Source organism: Trachinotus anak, unplaced genomic scaffold, assembly GCF_046630095.1.
Source record: "Trachinotus anak isolate AG129_WGS33_773 ecotype Australia unplaced genomic scaffold, CSIRO_AGI_Tana_v1 ptg000004l, whole genome shotgun sequence".
NCBI classification, from domain to species: domain Eukaryota; kingdom Metazoa; phylum Chordata; class Actinopteri; order Carangiformes; family Carangidae; genus Trachinotus; species Trachinotus anak.
In genome coordinates, this window is record NW_027273855.1 from 22,830,239 (window position 1) to 22,851,641 (window position 21,403).

Genomic DNA, 21,403 nt, shown 5'->3' on the forward strand with positions numbered 1-21,403 from the left:
AGCTGTTTCCCTTTGTTTCCAGTCTTTGTGCTAAGCTAAGCTAACTGGCTGCTGTCTATGGCCTCCTTCTTGACAGCTGGAACAAATCTCCCACCTAAATATCTGCCAGAAAGCAATGAAAGGTAAAAAAAAAAAAAAAAAAAAAAAAAAAGCAATGCAACAATATAAAGATACTAAAAGCCTTGAACTCAAGCACATATTAAAGTCAGGCTGCAGAGGGATTCTGTACCCTTCAAGTATCAAAAGTAAGCACTCATTCTGCAGAAAGAATGGCACCATAGAATATTATCAGATTGTTGCTGATGCATCAGTTGATAAGCAGCGTTTTCCTGTTGTAGCTGATCATGATGTAGTTAGTTTTAACCACTTTGAAGCCTTAGTTTAGTCCAATGTTTCCCAACCTAGGGGTCGGGGTCCTTCCAAAGAATCACAAGATAAATGTGAGGGCTGGTGGGATGATTAATGAGAGTGGAAAAAATAAAAAACAAAGTTCTGCTCCATAACTTTTTTTCCTTTCTCTCTAATCTCTGCTTTTTTTAAAATGAAATATTGGATGGGTTTACCTCTTTGGGCCTTAAATCATTGTTTAAATGAAACCATCAGAGAGAGGGATTTGGAGGGGGAAATGTTTCTTTGGCAGAACTGCTTACAACTCATAGACATCTGAAATGTGACAAGGAGTCCAAACTACACACAGAAATCCTTAATAGCCTACATCGTATATTATTAGCTTGTTATATTTTATTTTTATGTGAAATCTTTATCTGAAAAGAAAGTAGTAACTATAGCAATTAAATAAATAATTCATATCATAGGGTAAAAAGTAGAATATTTCCCTAAAATAGATTTGCTAAAATTAAATTACATGCACGTGGCTAAAAATCGTGCTTATGTACCTTCCACCACCATGAGAAAACAATTCCAGTGCAGTGACGAAGTCACAGGAAGCACCTCTGCTTTTATTCACACCTCGGTTTTGTGATTCTTTCCTTCTGGTTTTCAGGGGGTGTCGTGGTGGTTGTGGTCGTCGCTGCTTTCTCTGTGCAGAGGCATTGACGAGGGTGGGGAATGTTTTCCCAGGTCCCACAGGAAAACAATCAGGAAACATTACACGAGGCCCCAAACACTCGGTGAAGCCAGAAACCCTGGAGTCAGTGTGAACACCTCCAGGAACTCCCTGAAACCAGCATCTCTTCACAGGCCTGTGCGACCGCCGCGATGGGCTGCTGGTGCTTTTGTTTTGATTCCTCTCCAGGCCTGGGACAGTCGCCATCAGTGACTCATACATATTGGCTCTTGGCTGACTTTGGCCCCTTTTCTTCTGAAACTTTTTTTTCTCTTCAATGAATTTCCTCTTGTTTTTCCAGATACAGTCTGTGGATGAAATGGCGGTGTTATTGTCTCAAAGTTTCCTGGACCTGTTCAAGGTCAGGAGCCAGTTGTTTAAGAGTAAGCAAGGGGACTTTGTGAAGAGTTTGTGTGCGCAATGGACTGATTGCACTGATGCAAGTGAAATCCCCAAACAATACAAAGCCCCGGTTGTGAGTATTAGACAGGGATTGAAGAAACTTGTAGAGGGTGGAAGAGAAACGTCAGCCGTTACAACCACAACTGCCTTTCAGCTGGAAATGGATAATAGCTTTGCCACAACGTGCTTATTTTTGCTCTCTTTTCTAATCACAGTGAATTCCCCAGTTTCATCAGCATGCAGAGTACAGTCACTGTCTGTCTTGGAGCTGAATTCTCTCCTTACTTTAAGTGAAGAGACTAAAAGATGAAACAGTGAGTCATGAAAATTAGTCTTTAAGTGCTGGAGATTAAACACAAAGACTCTAACACTGGAACGACCTTAGCCCTGAAAATGATGAGGAACAAGAAATATATATATATATATATGTGTGTGTGTGTGTGTATGTATATATATATACACACAGGGCTATCAGTGTGAAGTGTGTGTAGGAGATCACAGCAGATGACTCACTTCTACCTTCTTGTGTTGAGGGTGAAAGACTTTGAGGTGGAGTGTGTGTGGGCAAAAGTGAGAATATTTAGAACAGCGTCAGATAAAAGCACCAGTCTGTGCACTGGAGAATCACACACTACAATATATACATACGACATGTTATTGGGTTTTATTGATCCTCTAAGTCAAGGCTGGACTGACAGCGGGTAACTTCCAAGGCCTGTGCATAAAATGTCAGAAAATAGTGAAAAGTTTACCATAGAACCAGTGAATCTTTGGCAGTTTTTCTTTATAGGTTAGCAAAATTGTCAGTCAGTCAACTAATCAACTAATCAGCAAATCTTTTCAGCTTTATAGCACTAATTGGCTTCTGGGTGTCAGGGGAAATCATGAAACTGCCATGTATAGGCTACTGGGGATTGACAGGGGCCCAACAACAAATTCTTGCCCCGTGGCCCCACCAGGAGGTTAATCCGGCCATGCTGAAAGTCAAAGTCAAACCCATCATATCAGTTACAGGTCGTTTTACCTTTCTGAAAGTCATCATCAAACAAAAGCACAAAGTCCTTTTCCTAAGAAGAGATAATCTCAGCTAATTGCAATCATAATGTTTTCTGGGAACACAGTACAGTATCTCTGGGCTCCATCCTCTCTTTTTTCCGGGAGCTCGCTTTTGAAAAAAACCTGGTGAGTCAACATCCTCTCTCCTCCTGGACAAGAAAATACAGCTTACAGCATTCCTGAAGCCCAGACACCCCAGGTCCACAGCCCCAGCTTTTCAAGAAGCCATGCTGATTTTATTTTCTTTGACTTGGATGTGCTGTCCCCTTGTCAGTGTGTACTGACAGTTCAGTCCATGTGGACGTGGTCATTCTATTTGTTCAGCATCCCCCTGGATAAAAAAAAAAAGTGACGTCCTGAACATGCTGTTTCCCACCACTTCCTGTCTCTGGAGACAGGAAGGAGTTACTGTCGCCAGTTTCTTTCTTTCAACCCAAGAGTGGATGTTTACAGGCCTGCACGAGCCAGACACCGCACAAATCCATAGTTTTGGGTCTTTATTTTAGTGGGAAAATTGATGCCTTTGGCAAATAGTCTAAGTGAAATATTTAGCTGTTACAGTTTCTTGGAAATGTTTTCAAACTGGGGCCACAGATTGTATTACGAAGATATAACCCCATGACACTTCCTGCCATTGTGTTTGAGGACTTTCTCTGTCTTTGTGTGCACACTCACTGCTGTCAGAGGTTTTATATAACACAGGCTCAGCCGTCATACATTAGACGCATGGGTGGATCAAAAATATTTAATTCTCATGGATTCACTTTAGGTGACACGGTGGTGCAGTGGTTAGCACCGCGTTTGTATGTTCTCCCTGTGTCTGCGTGGGTTCCTTGTGGGGAACAAAGACATTCATGTTAGGTTAACTGGTGATTCTGAAGTATCCTTAGGGGAGAATGTGAGTGTGAATGAAAGTTTATCTCTATATGTCAGATCTGCGATGGACTGGCGACCTGTCCAGGGTGTACCCAGGCCCCCCACAACCCTATGAGGATAAGGGTATAGCTGATGGATGAATTGATTCATTTGAAAAGCACTTTAAACTAATATTGGCTCACTCATAGAGGAGTGTAACCTAATAATGATGAATGTCAACGGCAACTGAATTTGAATACTGACCTATGACAGTTGGGCAAATAGTTCTCCTAACATTTTCAGGCATGTTTTTTTTTTTAATCACTTCCGTGTGTGTGTGTGTGTGTGTGTGTGTGTGTGTGTGTGTTTGTCAGGGTGTGATAGTGGGTGGAAATGACAGGTGGTTCCTTATCTGACTTTGTGTTCTCAAACATCATAAAACCATCGTGAAAAAGAGGAACTGGTTTAATAACTGAATAACTGTTCAATCTGAGCCCTGTCTCTACACACGCAGGGTACATGCTTCACATCCTGAGGAAAACCATCTCACATACACCAAATCAAGAAAATAACCTGCAAATGATTAGGTTGAGTTCAGATTTAACCCTCCACATGTCCAGCTTCACTGATGCTTCTGCAAGCAGGGCAGAGTGAAACAGCGTGTTAACACAACACACACTCACACGTGTGTTGCGTTAACACCGAGCCCATGATGCACCGCTAAAGGATGTCTTTACTACCAACTAATATGCAGAAAAAAAATGTAACCCAAAAAAAAAGAAATGAATCATCCATTCACCCCCTAAATTTAGTCTGAGTTTAGCCACATGCAGCTGTTGTATTTCCTGTGTTGGCATTCGAGCTAAATGTCTGTCTGACACATGAGCAGCAAAGGGAAATAAAAGTATATTCAGTAACACAAACTTTCACACCTGTCGCCCTCTTAAAGAGGAAATACATATGTGGTGTAGCATGTTGTGGGTGGGTGGGTTGGTTGGCAGAGTAGTCCTTGTAACTGGAGATGGCCACATGAGGAGATGATGACGAGGAAGTGTTGCTGCAGTAACTGAACACTGTTCAGGTTTCTCTGTGACAGCTTGTTATCTTTGCAAACAGCTTCAGCTTCACTTACATGCTCTGCTACAGTAAAACTCATTCACTCATCATCATCCAATAAACACTCACAAAGCTGGGATGTGCACTTTACAGCATCTTTGTTGACCCTGAGATGTAGTTCTGGGATCTAACAGATCCTGCAGTGTCTTCCCTGGACCCAGAGGAATTTAAAACGGCTTTATAATGAAAGAGCTATTCAATAAAACCAAATTTCAGTTGCTTGTCCCGCTTATCCTTTATAGGAGCAATTCAGACAATTAGTATGGTACTTTCATTAGATTAAAAGACAGATAAAAAAGGAAAAACAGAAAAGGTTTATTCTGACTTTTACTCACTCACATGAATCCAGCTCCAAAAACACTGGATCCTATCATTCCCATTACGCAGCTCATTATGCTGTATCCTTCACAGAGTGACGGCATGAAACCAGAACTTCCAGGTTTTGTTCCAGAAATAAAAATAAAAACTCATTCAAAATCCTATTGACATTTGTAAATACTCTAATAACTAAAAAAAAACAGCCATGGAACAGAGCCTTTGTCAGCAGTACGCTATGTTACTATTTATGTTTTAAGCTGCCCTAAATGAACAGTTTCCCATCAGTACAAAATGTTTGTGAGCCAAATGTTACAGCTTGAACAGAATGAGTCCATGAGTGAGTTAGATCAGAAATGTCTAATAAATGCAGAACAGACGGGACTGAACACTGTAGAGGTTTATAGAAAGCACAGATTATAACTAAAGGAAAAGGGAAAATGACTTGATGAGAAGCTTGGTGAGTTTTGTGGATATGGATGAAAACAAGTTACACTTGTTTTGTCATGGGAGCTGTAGTTTTTTCAGTGCTCAGAGTAATTCCTCGTGCGTGTCATAGTGGATGCTGAATTGTCTCTGAATTTGGAAAGTAAATCACAGGAACATGCTTCATTTTCTCCACAAAGTCTGATGAAAGAGAAATTGAAAGAAATCAAACTCCAACTCTACGTCTCTAACTCCAGCTCTCTGTTAAAAATGTCAATCACAGCTTCATCTATATTTCTAAGCTGCATGGAAATGGGGAAAAGTCTTCAGCTTGTGGCCTTCATCAGAATCATGTTATCAGACTTACAAATGCTTCCCTCAGAGCTGCAGAGGACCTTATACGACTGTTTCCACGAGCTGAGTCGTTCCATGACCAGTAAACTGAGCTTTAAAATGTACAAAGGATCAGTTCGTCTGTCACAGAACTGACAGGAGCCCGCAAGTTAAACATAATTCATATTCAGTGTAGGGTTGTCCAGTGTTTGTTGCTCTGTAACGCCTGAAAGATTTTTTTTTTTTTTTTTATCAAACATCATGAGTCAGTTTTGTCAGACAGCCTTCAGATTTCTCAGCTGCTTTTAGATGCAGGCCTAAATAATGAAGTCCAACTGTTCCACTAACTGTAACTTGTTCTCATGTGCACTGATGCATATTAAAGCTCCCCATAGTTCTCTACTTCTCTAAAACACTGAATATTTAAAAAAAAAACACACACACACACACATTTGTTACCTTTGTTATTATTCAGATACTCAGCTCATCTTCATCGAGAGAGCGTGGGTGGTGTTTGATCAGATTTCATTGGCAGTGGCTGATAACAAACCATCCCACAACTGTCATCGGATTTTAATTTAACGCTAAACCTTTGATTGGTGCATGGAAAAATATATGATATCACTTCTCTCCAACTGAAGCTTCAAACCAGTCAAAAGCAATGGAAAAAAAATCAGATAGGCATCTTTGATGTAACATAACCACAAAACCAACAGAACACTTGTAGTCACACAAGGACCTCATCGCTCATGAGAAAACGTTTTCAGGAGCTGTAAAATATCCTTCCATATGTAAGCTGTTTTTTTATGTCTTCATGAATTTTCTGTTATTAAACACCAGTTCATGTGTTGTCGCAATGCGTTCTTTGGATCTTTTAGACCTGAGCTGCTCCTGGAAAACATTTTATAGACTAGGCGTTGATAAAATACACGACTGTTCAGTTCCTAAATAAGATTGTGTAACTGTGTTGTCCATTAACAAGCTGTTTGATGGAAATTATGAGCAGCAGCTCCAGGAAAGAGCTTATTAAAGCAACAAAGGGACATTATAGCCTTTAAGGTGTCAGCTCGCTGCTGATGCTGCGAAACCAAATGCAGAGTGTTTATCTCACATGCAGATTATGAAGTGCAAACACCGCTTTGCATTTATTTCTGTGTTGAGATGCTGCATTTGTTGAGGGTGTGAAGATCTGCTGAATCATCCATGTCACCTTCCTCTTTTTGGCCACGTGTGCTGAACTTCTCAGAAGCTTCCATCGGTCACTTCTGACCCTGAACTCGTCTTTACGTCACACCTGTCACCTCCTGAGTCTACTGTGGGGCCTGCTTACTTCACTGTATCTTACCTCTTCTCTGTCTTAGTTAAACTTAGTTTGTCTGTTGCACACTGACAGACAAACATGGGCGATAATCACATGCGTATGATTTTTGTTTAACCATGCAGTCAATTCTACTCTCTTATCTTTATGGTGGATTTCCGGCACATTTGTCACCCACATCCTGCGCCTTGACAGCCCACACAAGCTCCTATGCCTCTATCAGACACAACAGACACACAACTCCAAAACCAACCAGCCACCCACGCTTTGTGACACCAAAACCTTCCCTTTTTTTTTTTTTTAAAAATATGTTATATAATTATAAATATATATATTTCAAAATTTCTGCTTCAAACTGGTTAATTTCTTGCACGAGAGTCAAATTTGTGGCTTTTGTATGGCGCCTTTTTCTCCTGTTCACATAAGTGTTGAGCACAAGCATCCAACCGCTTCCTTATTTTTTTAACCAACAAGAACATCTGCACCGATCCATTCATTTGACCAGAGGCACTAACGGCCCATCAGAGTGACGCACACAATGCTTGAGAAATAGCTTTCTGGTCTGAGCTGTTTGACCACAGACGCCCGACTGTGCCCCTCTGCTTCCCCTTTTCAAAGCTCATATCTCGTCACTGACAGGCGGGAACAGGACTGGACCAACGGGGCACTTCTTTTACCTCAGCTGTGTCCTAATACTGCAAATTCTGATCACAACTTCAAATCCATTCATTCCATTAGTTTTTTTTTGTACAACAGGTTAGTTGCCTTGTGTTTGCTGTGAATAAATAACACGGGATCGCTCCATGAATGCAGTTTTGTTTCATTTAGCTGCCTTGAGTGAGGAGTTGATCATTTTCTTCCTCCAGTGAAGTATGTGATGTGGTTCGCTGTGTCCTTTCGGAGCAGGCAAACTACTTCAAACCTGCAGCTGCACAGACAAAACAAATTCACCACTTAGTCTGTGAATCAACAGTGGTTGTTTTTTTAGCAGCAGGACAAGATCCAAACCTTTGCAACAGCATTATTGACTACAGCCAACCCCCCTATCCTAACCTCCCACTGGGTTAATTGCTGAGCACCCAACTGCACCCTCCTTGTTTGGGCCGTCTGTGTCTGTTAAATGGCCCTTTCATGCATTGTTTTTAGTGTACCGTCATCTTGACTAATTACCCCCTCGTTATGCACTCAGCCCATTCAATCTAAACCCATGTTTCAAGCATCAGCAAGCTTGCATAACAATCCCTAATGTCAGCGTCCCTTTCCAGTCTGCCCCCCCCCCCCCCACCCCTACTTCTCACAACAGTCAGAGGAGAGCATGAAGGAGGGGAGCGCGGCAGCAACACATGGCCGCATACCATGGCTCACCATCATCAACACTCCTGACGCATCTGTGAATGAGCGGCGGAGGACAAAAGGGATCAGCGCCGCAGAGCCAACGGAGAGAGTGACCACCATGACCTCATGGGTCAGCTGGGAGCCAGGAATGAAAAGACTCCAGGCAACCCCCGCCCAACATGCACACACTCACACACACACACACACACACACACACACACACACCCAGCAAGCCCTTGGACAACTGAAGCAACCATGGGAATATGGGAGCGTGGAAGAGGAGGAATCAGCGCTGGTGTGCAGGAGCTGAAAGAAAGCGGTTGTGTTTGGAATTTTGGGTCATGCCTTTCTCCGCACATTCCTCACTATTCTCCCAACAATAAACTGTGTCAGAGCCGATACAACAGCCTCCATTCTGGATACTTCACACTACAAAAAAAGCCTCAAACCATCCGAAACCACACAGCAACCTCAAAAAAACTTGAGCGATAACGTTCTTAAATAGGATGAAAAGTTGAAGGCCTTCTAAATTTAACAGCACCACGTGGAAAAGGTCACATCTCCACTGGAGGGAAATTACAAACAGATTGTGTGTACACTCGAGGTCTGAGGGCTAATTCCAGTTTGGGAGCTACAATTCCCACAGACGGTTGTGGTTTGTGGAACAAAACAGCTTTTCTAGCAAGATCTGCACAAAATAATGCTCCATGTTTTATTTTTAGAAACCGTGACTTAGGCGGAAAAAATAAAAGCTGGATCAATCTGAATCATGTGAAGCAGATATTGAATGTACAAAATGTTGCGTTGCACAATCACATTCATGACGGGTCATTTATTCAGCTGTCAAAATAAAAGTCTTGCATGCAGTAAAATCTGAAAAATGCTTCATTCTGTACATAAATCAAACATGTTACAATAAATAAATAACTTAAAGAGGAAAACAAATGAAAACAAAAGTTATGTACAGCTGTGAAACACTGAAGGCTACTGAACGTATCCAAATGTTCATTGGTCTACCTATTCAAACAAGGAGAGGTGCAACTGTAGAGCCTTTACACTTTGGTCTCGATTTCTTCACTCTTCCGGACAGCTTGCACTGTTTTCTTTGGCAGTTTAGTTTGACAGTCACTGGTGCTTTAAGTCTTTGGGTCTGTTTGGGTGAACAGCTCTGTTTGCTGCTCACAGTTTGCTCTCCTCCTCCTCCAGCGGACGGTTCAGACCAGGGATGAATTTCAGGAGACGCCTGCGGAAGCTTTTAGGTTTGGGCTTCCTCTGCAGCGAGTTGAATCCTCCCTGCTTCTCGCCAGGGGCCGACGACGACGACGTCGATCCTCTCATGTAGCTGCGCGTACTGGCGCTGCGGGTCAGCTGCGTTTTGGCCGTCGTGAAGAGCTCGCTGGCCGGTCGGAGACGTTGCAGCCTCTGCTGTTCTTTCTTTTTGTCGCAGTCTGAGTCCATACTGCCGTCCGCTTGGTACAGGCAGGTCTGGTAGAGAGGGTCGTCCTCGGTGGCCGTGCTGAGAAAGCTGGCGCTGCTGCTGGTGCTGCCCGTGCCGCGCAGGGCTCTCTGAGCGGCGGGGCTGGGGGCACCAAGGCTGCCGTACACACCCGCTGACTCCAGGGACTCGTACACTGCAGCATCACTCATTACTATGCCTGAAGGGAAGAAGAGCAGAGTCAGGACACTGGACACTGATCACACAGACAGGAAAGTGTTCAACACTGAACAGGGAATCTCTTGGTTTCAGAACGTGCATCAATTGTAACTGTTGTTTCTTCTTATTATTTTTCTTGGTTCATAAAAATGAATCTGCTTTTTGAGGACTGAAACAGGCTCAAAAACTCATGAAGCTTTGCACGTGCATCAGGCCTGGGGAGAATTGACATGTATCATGGGTGTGGCAAAATGGCTCAATAGCACTGCCTAGAAAATTTAAACGGAGCACCACTCACCCTGTGTTTCACCTATATGCATGAAATTCCGTAGGCAAATGTAACACACCAAGACCTACAAAAAGACTGTATGTACCCATACCCTAAACCCAACGGGAAACAAGCTAATTAAAATTTTCTCTGCAATTTTGGCGCCATTTTTGCTCACTCGTAAGCGTTGTGTCCAACAATCGCGACAATGTGCGGCTGTGTTAACCGGCCTCCTGGCGGCAGTGCGAGCGCCTGCACGACGCTGCTTGCAGCTTTCATTTTATATTTCTGATTGTGTAATGTTTGTTTTGTCTTCTGTGAATGCTAACTGTTAAATGCTAATGCTCACACCAAAGCAAAAAAAAAAAAAATAGATATTCAAAATGGATGACTGCAAGATTTGAAATCTGGACCTTCTGGTATGTTTGAATCCCTTGTATTTTACACATCTACAGGTGTGTAAGAAACGTGTTGACGTGGATTATCCTGAGGGAGTAAACTGAACTGAACTGACAAGAAAACCTACCATGAACAAGCCTCTGCTCCTGCACCATCAGCGACCGATATTCGTCCCATTTCTCATGAAGAGTTTGCTAAAAAAGGAGAAATACAGACATTTGTTAAATGATTATGACAAGAAAACCACAACACACAGTGCAGTGTAGACACTATGACAACGTATTTAAAATGAAAAACAATGCTACAAATGCTCCAATTCTAAATTACTTATTGAGCTAAAGGGGAATGCATTCTCAAAAATCATGACAACATGTTTGAAACAGAAACACTTCATTGACAAATAACAGGAGTTACAGAGGAAGATGACAAGCGAGAGGGTGTTCCCGGATACCAAAATCTGACAGGCAAACTAACATGAATATGATTGTATCAGTTATGACTGAGGCAGCTCATTTCTCAGTTAACATCTACCAACGTTTTCATCCCAGGCGCGTCCAGTGCAGCAGCAGGTTAATCTTTAAAACGTTGGATTAGTATGTCAGAGAGCGGCTGTGTTGCAGTGGATTAGAGCTGGGACAGCTGCTGTAATCTTGGGGGAAAGCTCGCTCACTTGAGCCACTTCACTGGCAGCTTTTTTAACAGCCATGAGCAAAGAATGTCTGCAGCGATCAGCGAGCAGGGCGGACAAACGGCTGATGCGACAGGTGGTGGCTGCTGGGAAGACAGGTGTGGCGGGAGGGGGAGGTGGTGTCTATATCTAGCGTGTTAACATAATGTGTGTGTGGCTGCTGGACACACAACCAGGCTGACTCACTGCTGACAAACAGTGAAAAAACTGCTGCAGACGGAGAAACCCACCTTCAGATACTGCAGCCGGGCTTCAAGCTCCGCTTTTCGGATGGAGTCACTGTAAACCGTCTCCAGCCTGTGAGTGAAAAACCAGAAGGCAACAGAACTAATAAGTGTAACAGGAAGCACTTATAAAAACTACAAGGGCAGAAAACAGTCATGTAAAAAAAAAAACTCCACCATATAAAAGGCCCTTTTCATAAGACAGTGGTGGGAACGGGTGTGTTAATAGGGAGGGGGGTTGCATATACAATTTCCACTCAGACACGTCAGTGCTGCAAATCCTTTGAATCACATGAGTGGGGGGCCCGCTTGTAGAGCTCGTTTTCACTCTAACACTTTATACGGACTGGAGTTGTAAGTATAAGTTGATGATGTCAGGCTATAAAATCTGTGCCACTCTGATGTGGTTCACCTCACTTCTGTTGCAGCAGCTCTCAAACTCAGAGACGGAGACTCGCTAACTGAACTTTTAATCTTTCACAAGCAGGGGAGGAGGGCGAGGAAGAGAGTGTGGTTCAAACCAAGCATCCACTCAACAAACTTAAAAAGATTGGTGTTTTTTTTAATTTCTAGATTTTTTTTTTTTTAGTTCATGAAATGTTACAAAGCTGCGAGGAAAACTCAAGGTCTTTGTTCAACCAGGGAATGAATGTTTTTATTATCAATTATTAATCTGCCGATTATTTTCTTGACTAATTGATTAATTGCAAATTCTTAGCCTAAAGTGTAGTCTTCAAATTTGTCGAAACAATAATCTAAAATCCAAATACACTGACTTTACTGTGATATGTTCAAAAACCACAGATTCTCACAACTGAAATGCCGGAGCCAAGACAGTGGTTGGATTTTTGCTTTAAGAATTACTCAAGATATTCAACAATTATTTTTCTGCCGAAACCAATCGCTACAGCTCTTAAAAATTTCAGAAGCTGGAACCAGCAAATGCAAAAAACCAGTGGTTGTCAAACTTTCTTTGTCATGCTCCATTTTGGAAGTAAAAAAAAAAAGAAAAACATGCCCCTCCTCATGCACAGTAATTTAACTTTTAATGACCATTAACAATATTGGGAAAACTTGTAAATCTTTGTCTTGTGTTACTCAGGAGTTACACATGATGGAAAATGGAAAAAGCAACTTAAACTTTGCTCAAACGTCCAGAGATTTAAGGCACAAGAGACTCTCTGAAGAATTTACAAGTCAGGTCTCCCTCTGAAAACATGATTCTAACATGAGCACTGAGAACTTTGTTAATACCAGAAAACTCTGATTTGGTCTTTCTGCTCCGGCTTCACACCTTCCAGTCTGAGAACCACTGAGCTAAACAATTAATGGATTATCAAAACCACTGTCAATTTTCTGTCAAACCATCTCATTGTTTCAGCACTAGCACAAATTAAACATAGGAATTTATAAATAGATTAAAACCCTGAGAAACAAGAAGTTGTGCTTTGTGAGGCTGTGTACCTGAGTGTGTTGCCGCAGGCCCTGATGAGCTGAACAATCTCTTTGTGGCGAAATCCCTCCACGGGGGCCTCGTTGACACTTGTGATGGTGTCTCCTGCACACACACAAACACACACACACACACACACACACACAGAAACACAACGCGTGTGTTAACCAGCAGCCGTCGGGTCAGGATGCACTTTAATCCTCTGTGGCTTCAATTACTATAAGCTGCAGCCAACTGAGGCCTGTTTGATTCTAAATGAAAGCTTGACACATGTGCAACACAAATGTTGAAGACCATGCGTGTGCAGTCGTGGCATACGGCTCATCGCTGAACTGCAGTCACCTCATGTGAATAGAAACAGTTTATTCCAATGTGTTAAAGCTGTACAACAGCGCTGCAACTAACCATTATCTTTATTATCAATTATTTTCTCAATTCGTTTCTAATAAAACATCAGAAAACAGTGAAAAACGCCCCCCACAGCATTTCCTCAGTAATCTGACCAACAGCTCAAACCCAAAGATGTTTGATTTACTTTAATGTCACACAAGGAAAAGGAGCAAGTTGTCGCATCTGGCAACACTGAACCATCAAAGTCATTTTTTCATGAGAAATGTTTAATAAATTATCAAAATAGTTTCGTTTTTTTTTTCATTTAAATCGTTGCAGCATGACCGTGCAGTATTTGTTTGTTGATGATGAGACTCACACTGTTCCACTTCCACAGACGCAGAACGGTGTGAGGTGTTACTTATTAGATGTGGTGTGGGCTCTCATGCGTGTGACAGTGGCCTTTGTTGGGTTTCAGCAGAAAGCCTATTTTCCCCTTTCAACAAACGACGCCTGATCTGCCTCATGCGATGAGGTCATTGTGTTCGCCACAACACACGGGGAACAATAGAGTGAGCGCGAGCACGCGAGGAATGTAGGAAGTGAAACTGAAGTGACACACGCAGAATGGATGAAGGACAGAGGCGGCAACATCTTTTCTGACACTCCGACTGAGACGTGGGGCTGAGAGCGTCCGGCTCGTGACCCAGTGGTCACGGGTTTGAAAACCAGAGACAATTCATGGAAGCCAAGTTGAAGACGGCTGCAGCGCGGAGAGAGCTGCTTCTTCTCATCTCACTTCTAAAAATATTTTCTCGATCTTCTCTGCTCTGGTAAAGAAATAACTATACGTGCTGCTTCTATCTCTGAACACTTTTTAAAAATAGGGACGAAAAAGGAAGCGAGAAACGTTTGCCGAATAAAAATAACACATCCTTTCAAACTGGTATTTGAGAGGTTGATTTGCTTTACTCTATCTGGCACACTGGTGAGAGGAGCTGGCAAGTATGTGTTGGCTGAAATAGCTGCTCACTAAGTTGTTTGTTGACTGGGAAATGAGTAGGCACACATTCGTATTTGTACTTCCCTAAACAGGCGGCTGAAACTCATGGGTGATTTTTGCTGACGTACAGTTCAAGTATCAGCTGGCAAACACACACACAAACAAAAAAAAAGACAAGCTGAACCAAAAGCCCTTGTCACACTAACTTCCCCTCAGGTCTATTTCAAGTATTTTCCAGGATATTTTAGGCTCAGATACAAATAAAAAAAGAGAAATACAAATGGAAACTCACCAACTTTAAGTCCTGCCTCCTGAGCCGGGCTGTCACCGTGTACCTTGCACACAAATGTACACATCTCTACCGAGTTCTGGTCCTGATGGTGGAGGCCGTAAGTCTGAAAGAGACAGAACACGAAACACTGAGCAGAAGAAGATGAGAACGCTTTACAAATACTGTCGCACGGTCTTTCCTTCCTTTTTCTTGATGTGTAGGAATTGTCTTACAAAATGCAATTGATGTCAGCAGTTGTGAAATAATGTGGCCCTGCAATGCAACGCTGATAAACCACTGAACGACACGCTGAGGAAGCCATGATGGACAGTGCAGGAAACCAGATTTTATCAGTGAGCATGCCGAGACGTGGCACGAGCATGCAAAGACAGAAACGTCTGTTTCTCTTGTCTGATTGAACACAAAATGCTGGTAGATACGAAACACGAAAGTGGCACTGAAATCAGCCACAGCACAAAGCTGCTGCTCTCACACACACACTTTGAATGCAGGACTTTCACATTTTCATATTGTAATATTTGCTACTTTTTACTGAAGTGAATGATGAGCGTTTCCTCCACCATGGGAAGGCCTCAATATTTTGTTGTCTTAGAAACAGTGTTTGTTACTTCCACATCTATTTGCATGACCTTCCTTGTTTTAGTCACCACAGCCTCTGTGCAGAAGGTACAGACAGACTTCCCCTTTACACCCGACCATCAGTCAGACAACGCGCTGCTGCTGAAGGAGCCTGACACTCAGCGAACAGGTCGAGAGTCACACAGAACGACAAGCGTCTCGTAAAAGTGATCAAGCTTTCCATCTGTAACAGTCAAGTCTTAAAACACGAATCCAACTTGGATGAATTTGTCTTATGGAAATTTTCAGTGATTCAGATCTGCCTGTGTGTGAGGCCGCTGCTGGTTCAATGTGAGCTTCCTGCTCAGCAGCCTGAAAGATAAACATAAAAACCATGCAAATATCGTTGAAAGGCAAATATCACATTTACATGTTGGCTCCTCAGCTCAACGTCAGTTTTAACATAACAGACACCGAGGGAGGAAAAACCACCACGAGAGCACAAGACTCCAAACTCATCTCAGTCTTTTTCTGCTGACCATCAAACTGGTCCTCATGATCTCACTTCCTTCTGGCCACAGGCGGGCAGGAAGGGCGGAAACCTCCAACAGAGCCATAAATAGAACAATATATCTTCTCCAGTACTTCACTTCCAGAAGCTTTAACTGACCACAAAAGCATCACAATATCCACATTATTGCAAACATTTAATCACTGCCTAGAGAACTATTTAAGGAATGGGGCCTGTACGACAGAGCCGACTTTGTGAGGCAACGCTTCAGGGAGAGACATGAGCAGGGCGAGAGAGATCAGAGAGATACTGAGGTCAAATGTGCGAAGCTTCTGCCTGCTGAGCGGGATGAGCGTAAAGCAGGTATTACATGGGAAGGCGTGTGAGTAAACCACACGGCTTAAAATACAGACGCTGGGAGAAGAAAAAAAAACAAAAAAAAAAACAACATCTCTTCTCTCGAGTCATGGGACCAACATCACTGAGTTATGTGAGTGATGCGTGGCCTTTTAACCCGCTGGAGCAGGCAAATGCTCGGATTAAGAGATTTACACGACAAGATGTTCATCCTTCAGTCACTCAAGTTTCATCTGCTGACAGAGATGTGGCCGATCAGGGAAATCCTGTTAAATGGCACTCACAAGGTTCAGAATCCCCCCCAATATCCCGCTGTTAATCCTCTTACCTGGATCTCGAAACCAAATGTCTCCTCTTCCTTTTTCTCCAGAACCACCACCTTCCTGGGAACAAAAGAAAGATTTTTTTTTTTTTTTATTCTTACAGGTGAACCAACTCTTCTCTGTAAATCCTGCAGGTTTTACAACTTGTTTAATATCCTCAAATTTTCTCCCAGAATTCAAAATCTTCCTGTAAAATTATTCAAATGTGATTACACCTCTGAGGAGGATTTCCATGAGAAAAACTTTCAGACAGCACTACAACAATTAGTTGATTAATCGAATGCTAAATCTACAGAAAAGTATTTTGATGATTTATTCAGCTATAAATTAATCTGCAGATGATTTCTCCTCTTGATTCATTTAATCGAGAAAATGTCTGCAAATAGCCACAAATGTCATTGAAAAGGTCCAAAGTGTCTTCAAATGTCTTGTTTTGTCTGACCAACAGGCTAAAAACACAAAATATTCAGTTTAATGAATAAAATTTTCACATCTGACAAGCTGGACTTTTTTTTAGCATTTTTGTTTTTGAAAATTTTTTCAAACAATTATCAGAAATGTGGGCTATCTGGCTAATTGTTACAGGTCTAAATTGATTCATTGTTAAATTCAATTTTCAAGCAAAAATGTGTAAAAAAGTAGTAGCTTTCTCTGCCTCATGTTATAATAAATAGCATTTTGAGGGGGCTGGTTGGACACTAAAAGGCATCTGAGGAGCTCTAGGACATCGTGACCGACATTTTCCACTGTTATCTGATGTTTTATAGATGTTTTAATTCTGTCATAACAGAATTAAAGTTAAACGAAATGTGGAATTTTACGGCCTATCATCAGAAATTTCTGTTTCTGATAGTTGAAGGGTCATTTAGAATGGCAGCATTGTTGTCAATAGAATCCTAAAAGCAAGACCAATATCAGAGAAAGTAAACAAGATGTTTCTATCCAACTCTGGATTCCTCTCCTCCATGTGGGTCCTTATCTAAATTGCATTACAAGACATCTCTGCAGGCTGCACAGGACTTCTTCTGTGTCCAGCAGCTTCTGGACGTCACAGACACTGTACAGTACAAGGGTCTGTCAGACTGAGACGTCGGCACAAAATCTCTCATACAGAGGCAGCAACATGCATGAATATTCATGACAAACCTCAAGAATATCATACATAATAATGTCTGCCCTCATTAGAGATCACTGTTTGAACGAGGGCCTTTCACTCCGAGACAAAGCAGCTCACTTGTAATCACGATGAAAGATCAGTCTAAAGAAAAAAGGGAGGATGAAGTTAAAGAGTCAATGTCAGTAACTGATGAGGGAGATTGTACCTTTGTGGTTCTGGTGACTGTGTTAGGGGTTTCCACTTCTGCAGCCCGCCACCCTGCAAGGAGAAATCGAAACAAGACATGGAGTGTGTCAGGCACCTGAGTGAGGTTACTACATAATTACTCATGAGGGTAAACCCCAACACTTCCTGGACACACCCACTGCACAGATCAGTGCCAGGACCGGTCCATCGACTCTCGAAGCTGCACACGTGTGTCGTCCGATTGTTGATAAATGTCTGTATTTTTGAGATGCTGGGCCATTATGCTGTTATAAAAGCAGTGGCAGTGAAACCAGAAATACATGTCTGGCTACTCTTTGTTTACATGTAGAAGTCACAACATCAGCAGAAGACCTCAGAGCACCTTATTTTAGCTCCATCTCCAAACCAATTCACTCAAACTGTTGGTCTCTTTTTCATTTGAGATCATTCAGAGCAGTCTGTACCAGTACCAGCCTATTAAAGAAACAAATAAGACATTATTTATTTATTTATACACATTTTTCTTTTAATTTATACAAGTTTTAGTGTATTTCTTCCCCTCCCCCAAGGTATCTGTATTTTCAAGAACTCCAGTTGGACTTCACAGTGGTTTAGACTTCAGCCACAATAAGTGCATTGAGTGAAAACCCAAGTCAAAAGCAGGTCAGAACCCTGCCCTACCTAACTGTATAAATAAGGAAAGTATCTGTCCAGAAGGCTGCACTAAATCACTTACAATCAATCCACCTCTGTTCCAACTCAATCATTTTCAAATGCTGCTCCTATGAAAGGCTGCTTTGTGCCGCAGCCTCTCTGGGTAGTAAAATGTTGCTTTCTTTATGTCCCAACACTTACAGAATTGTCCCATGCCTGTCTCAATGAGTGCATTTATTCTCCAATAACCACAGAGACCAACGGGGGTGGCTCGAGCAGGATCTCCATCCCTGTGAGTGCACAATGCACTGTTGTAGCTCCTCACTCCAGCCACTATGGATAACTGTGCCTCTCTTTACAGTACCGCACATGTCTGTCTGAAACTAGTTCCCAACTGGGATGTCCTCTTTTGCCAGAAACTTCAAAGGAAGTTTTGTGACATATTTTGAACTGACACAATAACAAGGAGCCTGTGTTGAGTTACCCACTAGCCATGCAAACGTTAAGCAAGTATTATGCAACATCGGCTGGTGTCTGGTGTCATTCTTGACCATCAGAGAAGGAGGCTGTCACTCCAGGAAACTGTTCTTCAGTTATGGCGTCAGTAATCCGGGCCAGCATATTGTTATTGATTTAAAATGAGATAAACGATTTATTTGTTTATCTTTGACAAATGTATCTTCAGTGCGCTCTTATTTTGAAATAAAGACAACATGTGGCGAGTACAGCTAAAACTATTTCAATCAAAAGTAGATTAAATTCTTCTATTTGGCCATTTTTCAAAGCGTGCTCATTAGCCGTGTGATTTAAACAACTTACCTATGATTTATCATTTATCATGAATTGGTTGATTCCAATCTGTGCTTATGATGCAAACACATTTCATAAGTTTTAACATTCACATTCACATGACAAACTTCCCATTATAAGGTTTAAGTGACCTCACAATAACCTTATGAAAGGAAAGTTGCTTGTTTGATATTGATCTTTTATAGTCATAAACCTTTGATTGAGTCTTTCTCTTGTTGCTCAAACCTCATATTGTATATTTACTTTTGCAATCAACTGTGTAACAGCATTTTTCATCATCCTTCTAAGCAAAGTTTCTGAAAATGCTTAGTCTTAAGGATGTGTTGCCCAAGTTAAATCATCATCATTTTCATCTGAATAACTCCACATATGAAGGACAGGACCCTGGTGTGCCTGACAAAGTGTAAATCAGATTCAATATCTGGGTGGTCCACACTTGCCCCTGGATGGGCTGCTCCTGTTGGGCTTTCAGTGAGATGCCCTCTGTAGATAAACTCTAAACAGCTTCCCAAATACTTTCAGATGAAGAGGCCACGAATCTGACGAGACTACATCCCAAAAAGAAGAACCTCCTCTTGGAGGATCTTTGTTGTTTGATATAAGTTGATGAACAGTTTATGGGGAAAAAAAACAAAAAACAAAAAAAAACTCTCCCCCTTTTAATGCATGTATTAATCATAAACGTGCTTTGTTTGTTTAATTTTACTGAGCTGGTCTCTGGAGAGCATTTACAGCAAGAATCCACAGTCCAAAACCAGAAATGCTTGAAACATGGACATGATTTGATGGCAAACAAGTAAATAAACAGTAAATTAGTAAATAAAGTAATTCTGCCTCTTAAACAGGTCAGAAATTAAACATGTCCAGTATGAACCAGTAGAACTTGAAAAGTAAAACATAAATAAAATGAGTATAAACAGTGTTAGCTTCACTCCACAGGACCCAATGACCCAATGAATGAGGACACAGACGAGAACTAAACACAACTCATAAACTGAAGTGTTAAAAAGTGTTTTACCTTTTTGAAGTTCCTGGGCAGCGTCCCACCAGAGTAAGCCAGAGTCCTGTAGTTGTAAACCTCCGAGGAGTTGGTCGGTAAGTCCATGGTCCTGCAGCTGTCTGACTTTGACGAGGGGAAATAAATGTCGTTGTCTTGAGATGCGGGTCCAGTCTCTGCCCCGCTGGAGTTCACTTTTTTCAGCCTCCTGAAAGTCATGTTGACTTCACATGCGGAGCTGAGGAGTTTTTCAAAGTAAAATTAAAAGAGAAAAAAAAAACAAAACAACAATAACAACGTGTCTGGCTGTCCTCTGACAGAGAATGAAAGCAGCGGGGCGGGATGCTGACCGAGCTGTGAGCCTCAGCGTGGAGCCACCTCCAACTTCACCTCAGTGTTTCTGGTGAATAACCCGGAGGCGGGGACTTTGCTGCGAGGGACACAGATGAGTGCCAGTGGTGACGCTGACGTGCATCCTCCCTGCTGCCTTCAGGCACACCTCGGATTTTTTAGTTTCGCAAAGAGCAAAGAGACGAGGGATCGATAAAGAATATGGTTGTAAGGCGAGAATTAACTTTAGTGAATAGTTGTGCATCACGCAAAAAAGCTCAATGACCTTATTGACCTGGAAGAATTTTGAATGACTCATTGTGCTCAAATGGGATTCAAGTTTTAATTTTATTCTCATTAGTGATGTTATAATATAAACTTATTGTGTGGGCAACAATAACTCACACCATTCTACCTGATTTACATCCTAGTTTAAGTTTGAGTCCCCATCCACTCAAAGACTTTTTTCTGCTTTTTGTAGTTTAACTTCACTGTGCAGAATGATGTATGAGTTTGACACAAGACTTGTTCATCTGCTCAACTTACCATTGACACCTCCATCATAAGTGTAATGTAGAAACTTTAAACTTTACTTTGTTGAATATTCATATGAGATAAATTATAAGTTAAAAAAAAGAGCTTAAAACATGCCCTGGAGTAACTTCTCTGAAACTGATCTGCCCTGTGGCACACATGTGAAATAGCACTTTAAAATTGATGGCTGACTTTATATGCAAACAGTTGTGTAGATAACTCTGTGCAGCAGCTGTTGGCAAAGTTTCCAAACATATGTGATCAAGCCAGTTGTCAACGGCATTTGATTGCAGTATTTGTGGCTGGCAGACCAACATTTAACTTTAGTTTAGTAAAGTTTAAAGTATCTTAGAGAAAATAGATGTGGATCTACTTTTTGACAACAAAGACTACTAATACTTTTACTACTAAGTTGTAAAATGATAAATAAAATCAATAAGATAGGTTATTATTTGGTGATCAATCAATTATTTTTGCTTCAGTGGATGTGACC

At 41.7% G+C, this 21,403-nt stretch overlaps 1 protein-coding gene across 2 annotated transcripts; it reads right to left on the reverse strand.

Moving 5' to 3' along the window:
• Window positions 1-8,920: 8,920 nt before the first annotated feature.
• tamalin (trafficking regulator and scaffold protein tamalin) lies at window positions 8,921-20,518 on the reverse strand. Of its 2 annotated transcripts, XM_071477175.1 has the most exons (9): window positions 20,397-20,518; window positions 20,068-20,284; window positions 17,605-17,657; window positions 16,288-16,342; window positions 14,534-14,636; window positions 12,920-13,013; window positions 11,462-11,528; window positions 10,671-10,737; window positions 8,921-9,877 (listed from the first exon to the last, which is right to left on the reverse strand). In XM_071477175.1, the coding sequence occupies exons 2-9, from the start codon at window positions 20,263-20,265 to the stop codon at window positions 9,402-9,404; spliced, it is 1,113 nt and encodes a 370-aa protein (XP_071333276.1). In that variant the 5' UTR covers window positions 20,266-20,284; window positions 20,397-20,518; the 3' UTR covers window positions 8,921-9,401. The 2 variants fall into 2 exon arrangements, with proteins under 2 accessions (XP_071333276.1, XP_071333275.1); XM_071477174.1 differs by having other exon boundaries at window positions 20,068-20,474.
• Window positions 20,519-21,403: the final 885 nt, after the last annotated feature.